An 8,733-nucleotide genomic window follows, 5' to 3' on the forward strand; every position below is an offset into this window, starting at 1 on the left:
CTTTGTGTTCACTTGGATGGTTGCCTTCCTAGTCTCAGCAGCTGTGGAGTGCTGCCGTGAGAAGAAGTGCAAGGACAGGCAGGGCTCATTTAGAGTGAAATCATAATCAAATGTGTGTTTGTTTTCTCTCCTAATGATAGAGGGGGGGAACCAAGCTCTGCCAAGTACTGGTAGCAGTATTAAGACAGCATTCGTTATTTTGGCACTTGCAAAATGTCCATTTTGTCGGTCTTACGTGCTTAGTGTTTGCGTGTGTGTTTTCAGGGTGATATTGTGTCCAGCGCTGGCACCTACATCCACGTGTGGAGCATCAACGGCAGCCCCATCGTGAGCGTCAACACCTTCACTGGCCGCAGCCAGCAGATCTTGTGCTGCTGTGTGTCCGAGATGAACGAGTGGGACACACAGAACGTCATCGTCACGGGACACTCGGATGGCGTTGTGCGGGTAAAAAAATAAATACTACTTGGATCAAGTGTCCCTGGAGTAGATTAAGAATCGTCTCTTACAAATTGGAGAGTATGAAACCCCAAGTGTTGGCGATTCCCTAATTGTTGAAACAAAAGGGTATCGTTGAATAGTCTGCGCAACACAATTTGATTTTGCCCTTTTAAAATGTTTTTACAACCTATTTTTGTTGGGGTGTGTAATCCGAATGTTCCCAGTTAGAGCAGAAGCAGCAACGGGGAAGCAAACAGGGCACATTCTTCAGGATTGTCAGCAAGTAAGACATTACACCCAGGGCAAGGAAAGCTATTTAAACTGCTCTCTGAGACGGCTATACTGAGACTCAGAGCAAACGGGCCCAGTGCCGTTGCCCGTAGGTGGACTTCTGTGTCTTTAAGATACAATGTACAGGACATATTGAAAGGATTGGACTGGAAATATATTTGTCTCCAAAGTGGAGTGATATGGGGGATAAACATTTGACAGGAATATTAATTCTTAGGGCTAAAACAAATTAAAGTTTTGACCTACCCACAAAATAGACACCTGTATCCTATCAAGGTTTAATTTATTGTTAGAATACACTTTATACTATTTATAAATCAAGAGGAGAGAGGGTATAATTTGGTAATTTACAATCCACACGTGGGTCAAAGTTATGACTTGATCTAGGCCTCAGAGGTGGTAGTTTCTTGTTCAGGTTTGATGTTAATGCTGACCCTGTGTCTCTGTAGTTTTGGAGAATGGAGTTCCTGCAGGTCCCAGAGACCCCAGCTCCCGAGCCTGTGGACATCCCCGATGTGCCCGACTGCTGTGTGGAAGACAAGATGGGTAATTCACTTTGGCAGGGTTGGGGGGTGGGTTTAATCTGTTCTGTTCTGGGTGAGATGCATATTTATGTGGAGCACATCAGTCATGGCTTTTTTTCTGCTTCTCCCTGCAGAAGGACAGGAAGGTCACGATGACGAGAGCAGCGACTCGGACGGGGACGACCAGAGCATCCGCCAGGAAGTCAAGCGGCGGGCTGCCCCCAGTCAGCCTGGCAGCGCCATCCACCGGCCGAAGGGCTCCGTGGGCAGGCCGGGGACCTCCTGGTCAGCGGACAGCGGCTCGGACGACTCCCGACGCTGGTCGGACACGCTCAGCCTGGACGAGAAGGACGGTTTTGTGTTTGTGAACTACTCCGAGGGCCGGACTCGGGTCCCAGTGCAGGCTCACCCCCAGCCCTTACTGCACAGCACCACACACCCGCAGCCCCTGCAGCACGGGCCGGTGGAGCCGAGGCCTTACAATGTCCTGCGGCCCGGTGAGTGCAGAGGACAGCAGCGGTGCAGCGTGCCGAGGTCACACGCTGGCCGGTCGCATTCATTCACACCACGGCGCTGGACTCCTGAGTGGAGATCCAGTAAAAGCAACCTGCCCGAATGCAGGGTGTATCCCACAAACTGGACATAGAGCTGCTCTTCAGTCCAGCCTGCAGGGACTATAGTCTCCTTGAGTCACAGAGTAGTGGTGTGCTACAGCGCACAGCAAGGAAATATCGCCCACTGAGATGTGGTTTACTAAGATATGTTTACACTCTGTATTTTCCTATTCACTTCATAATTCAAAATATACATACATAGAAGAGTGTCCAGCAACACAATAGTCGTGATGTTTGCAGGCTGCAAGTGAACTCCCTGGGCTGTCTGTTCTCTTGCAGGCTACAGATGGGAGCGCCAGCTGGTTTTCCGGAGCAAGCTGACCATGCACACTGCTTTTGACCGGAAAGACAATGCCCATCCAGCAGAAATCAGCGCCCTGGCTATCTCCAAGTATGCGTTTTATTGTTGTTGGTTTTTCACCTTACTCCACAGCTCTGCTGCCGAGCCATTTGCCTTTGACTTAACACTAGTGATGTGCAGTTCATGAACAATTCGCTCTTTTTGAACAAAATACTGAGGTCGTTAGTCTCACAGTCACGTCTGCATCGATTCAGTGGGTGGGTTTAGATGACAGACTTGCATTATATGATGCACATTTTTTTAGACTTCCAGCTGACATTCGCCACGCCCCCTCTACCGTGTGATCTGTAGACAAATGGAGAAGTTAGATTAGCTGATTCCTCCACTTTCTTATGTTGGGTTTCAGAACATGCACACTAGTAGATGTCTCGCTCGACTCGAGTCGCTGTTGTTCAATGAACTAATCGTCCAGGCGGCTCCTGCGTTTACAATGAACGAGTTGCTGCTTTGATTCCATTCCACTTCCAGCAGCTGAATATCAGTTTACCACCCCCTCTTAAAAACAAAATCCCAAAGAAACATACCCCTATTAACAAGTTATGAATAAGTAAGTAAGGATTCTGGTATAAATTATATTCTTAGATTGTCATCTCAAACCGACACATAACATTGTTAAAATAATAATAGTAGTAGTAGTAGTACTTCTTTAGTATATATTTGTATAAGGTGAATTAGGGTAATTTAGTCAAATGTTATGGTTTTGTTTAATGATTTTACTGCGATTAATAAGAATAAACTTGCTACAGATTATTTTTTTTCAGTTATATTTTTTTAAAACTCTTGTTTAATTTCATGTAATTGTTCATGAAGTACAAACTTCAGGATTTTATGTGAACAAACAAACCTTTGAAAGGAACTGAATGAAAATAAAATGAATCCAGGCTGTGCTGGGTGTGAGATTGTGCGGTTTGGTTTCGGTTTGCAGGGACCACAGCCGTATCCTCGTGGGCGATGGTCGGGGGCGGGTGTTCAGCTGGTCCGTGAGTGACCAGCCCGGCCGCTCGGCTGCAGACCACTGGGTGAAAGACGAGGTGGTGGACAGCTGCTCGGGCTGCGCGGTGCGGTTCTCCCTCACAGAGAGACGCCACCACTGCAGGAACTGCGGACAGCTCTTCTGTCAGAAGTAAGAGAGCTTTACATTGAATACATCATGTAGAATGAGACTGTTAGCAATAATGATAAACCATTCAAACAGATTCTCTCACCAGTGCTGTGCAGCCTCTGTGAAGCCTCTTTGTAAACTTCTTGGTACAGGACATTACCATCAATTTAAAACTTAAAATTCCCCAGTAAAGTGTGCAGAACAGTAAAAGGAATAAAAGTATTGAAGTGTTAAGTGTTGTAGTCATGTTACACTCACAGTTCCACCTCATTGCCTCTCATTTCAGGTGCAGTCGGTTCCAGTCTGAGATCAAGCGTCTGAAGATCTCCTCCCCTGTACGAGTGTGTCAGAACTGTTACTACAACCTGCAGCATGAGAGGGGATCTGAAGACACCTCCAGGAACTAGCGTTCACCCGGCCCCCGCGCCCCGGCAGAGCGATAGCTAGACTGGGCCCGTGTCTGTGATTGTGTGCAGCTGTGCCGAATGGCTTCTTGGGAGGACAAAGAGCTGAAGGTGGACATTCACATACATGTATTTGTACTGTGTATAAAGCACTGATTTAGAAAAACAAACGAAAAAGGGATCACTAATTGTGTTGGAGTGTGTTCATTGTTCCGTACGTGGCAGGTAGCTGCGACAGGAGGTGTTGGGGTGGGTTTGAGATGGATGAATTTGATGGTTCTTGATCAATACCTTTTTCTTTTCTTTTTTTTTTTTTTTTTTTTCCTCAGTCACTTTTGCTTGGTCTCGCGGTTAACGCTAACTAAACAACTTCAAGGAAACACTGGCTTTTTAGATTTTAGATATACAGTAATAATAGGCCTCCTTGGGAAGTAAAAAAAAAAAAAAAAGAAAATTGTTTATATTGTAAATAAATACAATGGCCTTTTTAACTAGATCCAAAAAAACACAACAACAAAAAAAAAGATTACAACCGTTTTGTCTGTTACATAGGAATTCTGACTAACCACTTTTTTTTCCGCTTGTAAAACAAAATAAGAAGTGTTTAGTCAAGGTCACTAGTTACAGATTCCCAGGGGGGATGGGCTGGGGACTATATGAATGTTGATTAAAAACAAATCCTCATGAATTGATAGAAACTAGTGTGTTTTACATGGATTAAATGCAATGAATACTAGATGTTTTTGTTTATGGTATTGTTTTGTTCATGTGTTGCCCACAGTATCTGGATGTCTGCATCTGCTTCTAACTCAGTTTAAAGCGTAGAGAACAGTGGCTGGTTGTAGAGCTCTGAAACGACATTTCAGTGCGCTATATGCTGAAGACACATTCACTTCTAACATCTCTAAGACTGCAACATATCATGCCAGTATTTTGGTTCTTAATTTCATCTTGATGATTTGTGGTAAAAGGAAGTATGTTGGATGGTTCCTGAGATTAACATTTTTTTTGTTTTTGTTTTTTAAAAAGCAGCTTGAGTCAACATATCATAAAACGGGGAGGTTCTTCAGCTGGCGGTTATTTGAGCTTATTGGATCCGTAGTGGAGTCAGAGCTAGTGATGAAGATGTCGCAGCAGTATGAGTTTTTCAGTGTTACAGAGAAATTAGATGCCATACACTGATGGTCATATATACACTACCACTACAGCTCTTCTCGTGGAATGAGTTAAGCAAGGGTTCTTTGTTTACAGCTTATTTTATTTAATCAAGGGGAGATCGTAAGTCATTGTTATTGTCAAATATTTAATGTGTCTCATGGACTAGTAAGCTTGATCTCTATCGAAAAACGGGCTAACGTATGATATAAATTTGCTGCTATTACTTTTGTCCTGTTAACATACACACACTTGTTTAATTTCAGTCCCTTCAGCAGATTTTACTTTTGCGTTCAAGCATCTGAAAGCATTACAAATTCTTATTTAATTTGGTTATATGAATATATTTTTTTAAATGAGTCATGATTGTGAATATTAATTGTATTATTCCTGCCTTTATTTTGGTTTCTTAAGAATCACAGTCTCTGCAAAGTTTTGTTTTGTGACCCTGTTGAACACCACGTGCACATAAAGGTATCGTAGTAAAGGTCTCCGTTGTTTTAATCATGCATATATTAGGGTTATTACAGGTGAAGCAGTCGCGTACAGTCACCTGTATTTAACTAACCTGCTGAAATCTATTTATTATTGCATTTACTGGAAATGTTCTTAGACTTTTTTTTTTCTGTAATTTCCAAAATTTCAAGCATTAACTGATAACTTGTTAGAAAATATATGTAAACAGCTGGTAACTGTAAAGCCACTTGATGCATTGTGTTTATTGAAGTGTGTGTATGTATGAGGTCATGCCAGGGCTACCAGACACACTCACAAAGTGACTTGGTAGACAAAACCGTTCGAGTGTACCTCTGTAGGCACATCTGAAAACTCTGTAAGCGTATACACAGGAAAGGATGTCAGAGATGACAACTTCATAACTGTAACCATGCCCTGGAAATATACATACACTTCATTCTGCTAATAAACGTCTTACAGTTTGGGATGTCCAAACAACAGGACACCTCAGAGTTGCCCTGTATATAAAATGGACCAATATATATATTTAAAAATAAATAAAACTTTTTTTTTCCACTATTACCCATTTGTGAAAAGGGAAATTAAAATGTATCCGTACCTGTGTCGATTTGATGTTGAAGCCAGGAACTGTAGGGATGTTTAATGTCTGTGTGGAAACGTGTGTAACTGTGTACTTACGAGCACTTCGAGATTTGCTTTTGCCTCGAGAATCATTGTTTTTCTGGTACTGTGGGCAACCGTTTATTTAAATGCTGCTTTACCAGTTAGAAAAAAACCTTATTGGTTGTTTTTTTGTTTTTTGTTTGTTGCGTCATACATGTAACATTTTCCTATGCCTTTCGATAGGGATGTGTAGCAGTCCATTTCTTCTGTACAGTGTACCCATCATACCCCTGTTCTGCCATATAGCCTGCATTCTGTTGTTATTATTGTTAATGTTCTAATAATTCATGTACTGTATGTATATCTAGTGTGCAATCATAACACCATGCTGATATGACCTGCTGTCACTGGGCAGCTTCCAGAGAACTAAAGAGCAAAACCATTCGGAGAGTTATTTTGCACCTTCTTATGTACAAATTGTAAGGAACCATAATTTTATCAGATGCATTTTTATTTTGAGCGCTATCATTTTAATGGACGCATTTCTTTACAGTAAAATAACTGTATAAAGTATTTATGCAAATATACTGGTTTTAAAGTTGTTGTTTTGTTCATTATTATTTCAGCAAGTTTTGTTACTTGTTGCATGATTATTAACACAGCTGACTTTCTGTGTCAGTGCAATGTACATGTTTTATCCTTTTTTATGTTTTGTTTGTCTGTTGATTTTGTTTCATAAGGCATTAACTAATTACTTGTAAGCCCTAAAAGACCATTATGTGTACAGCAATGAAGAGAATACTGGAAAACGGACAGAACTCTGGTGGATTTTGTACTATATATGAAAAACAACAGATGAAATCTTTGGGTTATTTTTTTTTGGTGGTCTTGTGCTAGACTGATGCATTACTACAGTATCTAGCGTGCAATCTGTGATAGCTGAATGTTCATTGTATATTTGTCTTCAGTACAACTACAAAATAAAGAGTAGAATAACCCAACAAAAAATATGTAACTATAATGCAATAGTTCTGGTACTAAACCTTTTTTTTTTATTTTAATTAAATTCCTGCTATTTACCACCAAAAGTCTCCAGTTTTTTGTTTGTTTCTTGTTCTTTTTCTTAGTTCTTTAAAGCATGAAATTAGATGTATAAATAAAATAGAAAATGGTACATTTGTTATTCATTAAGGGGTTCCTTCATAATAAAAAGTATAGGTATAGGCCAGTGCTAAGCTTATTATCTTAATAGCCAGCTAACTCCTTTGTTTTTTCTTAATGGTCACCAGAAAAATTAAATTTCTCATAACTTGACAGAAGTTTAATAAATACAAATTGTTAAAAAGTGACAAACTGGTGTATGGAACAGTCAAAATACAACCATACTATTCCATAATTAGTTTCAGCAAAACATTTGTTATACATCCATATTATTTAAGTACATATACAAGTCATTATATTAGTGCCCTGATACAAGCGGTTTTGTTTTGCTGAAATTGTGAATGTGAATCAACTGAGAAGATTTTGTATTAATATTTCAAGGGAGAGATTCCTTTGCTCACCTTATATTAAAGGGGAACTCCACCAAAAATCCATATTTTCTCAGGTTATTCTATAAGTCGAAACATATTCTGTGGAGTGAGTTTTTCATGTCCAGCTCATTCTATGTACCAGAAATTAGAGATTACATATATGCCGTGACGTCATGGGGGTGCTAACTCTGGAGCTGCTTTGCTGGAAGTCAATGGGGGAAATCAGAAAAGTAATGAAAATAATTTAAAAATTACATTTTATGCACGTTTGATGGCCCCATCAACCTAGTTTTCAACCTAGAATCTGGATATGAAAAACTCACTCCACGGAATACGTTTCTACTTATAGATTAACCTGAGTAAATATGGATTTCGGTGGAGTTCCCCTTTAAGTCATGTAGTCACCCTGGTGTATAGAGTGTAACCTCACCTGGGATAGTGTCTTAACAACAGACCACAGTTGAAGCAACAGGGAAAACCTGTGTAGCAGGATAAGGGGGCTGGGGAGCATTCTCACATTACCATAAGAAAGAAAAGCATTTGGTGATGAGATCAGTGAAACCAGTAGGGCAAGCCTAGCAGTGCTGAATAACAGACAGAAGCCTCTCTAGTGACTCATATAAAAGAAAAATGTTTCTCCCTCTTTATCCTTTGACATAAAGGAATAGTCATGTTCTGATTTAAGAAATTAAATTTTCTATGGGCCCCTTTGCTGGAACAGTACCAAGAAATCCAGCTAAACAATACTCTACTGTCTAGATAGAAGCCTACTGTGCAAATACAGATGTGTAGTTTGGGGATACGTGGAAATTAATTCTGTATGATTTAAATACCCAATTATTCAATTAGGGGGCAAAGTACTACATTTATAATTACACTACTCTCTCATCAATAGCGTTAAAAACAATAGGAGCACTTCAAGTCATAGAGAGCAATAGAGCACAAGTAATGTGACTGCAAAGCAGAGATCTCATATTGTACTGTAGTTTCGCATTGCTCCAGCAGTGTGTGCTAGCTGGAACAAAGGAGATGAAACTGCAGGTCTTTACACTGGGCTGCACATAGCAACACAAGGGCAAGCAATATATTTGCACTGCTATTCTTTAAATGAATTGCAAATTTCCCTTTGAAGTAGGGTACAGCAAAGATCATCGTAGAACATTTTTATACCACATTGAAGCTTTTTGCACTATTATCTTACATTTTTTTACAATTTAAGTGGATTTCTA

The 8,733-nt window shown here is 40.3% G+C and overlaps 1 protein-coding gene across 7 annotated transcripts in view; it reads left to right on the forward strand.

The window, feature by feature from the left end:
* wdfy3 (WD repeat and FYVE domain containing 3) overlaps window positions 1–7,060 on the forward strand; it is a 101,243-nt gene extending 94,183 nt beyond the window's left edge. For all 7 annotated transcript variants that reach the window (XM_066712076.1, XM_066712078.1, XM_066712080.1 and 4 more), the window contains exons 59-64: window positions 265–447; window positions 1,182–1,278; window positions 1,391–1,753; window positions 2,150–2,261; window positions 3,157–3,354; window positions 3,620–7,060. In XM_066712076.1, coding sequence (XP_066568173.1) covers window positions 265–447; window positions 1,182–1,278; window positions 1,391–1,753; window positions 2,150–2,261; window positions 3,157–3,354; window positions 3,620–3,740 — 1,074 coding nt within the window. In that variant the 3' untranslated portion in view covers window positions 3,741–7,060. The remainder of the gene's footprint in view (window positions 1–264; window positions 448–1,181; window positions 1,279–1,390; window positions 1,754–2,149; window positions 2,262–3,156; window positions 3,355–3,619) is intronic.
* Window positions 7,061–8,733: the final 1,673 nt, after the last annotated feature.

The sequence above is a fragment of the Amia ocellicauda genome, chromosome 8 (genome assembly GCF_036373705.1).
Source record: "Amia ocellicauda isolate fAmiCal2 chromosome 8, fAmiCal2.hap1, whole genome shotgun sequence".
Classification (NCBI taxonomy): domain Eukaryota; kingdom Metazoa; phylum Chordata; class Actinopteri; order Amiiformes; family Amiidae; genus Amia; species Amia ocellicauda.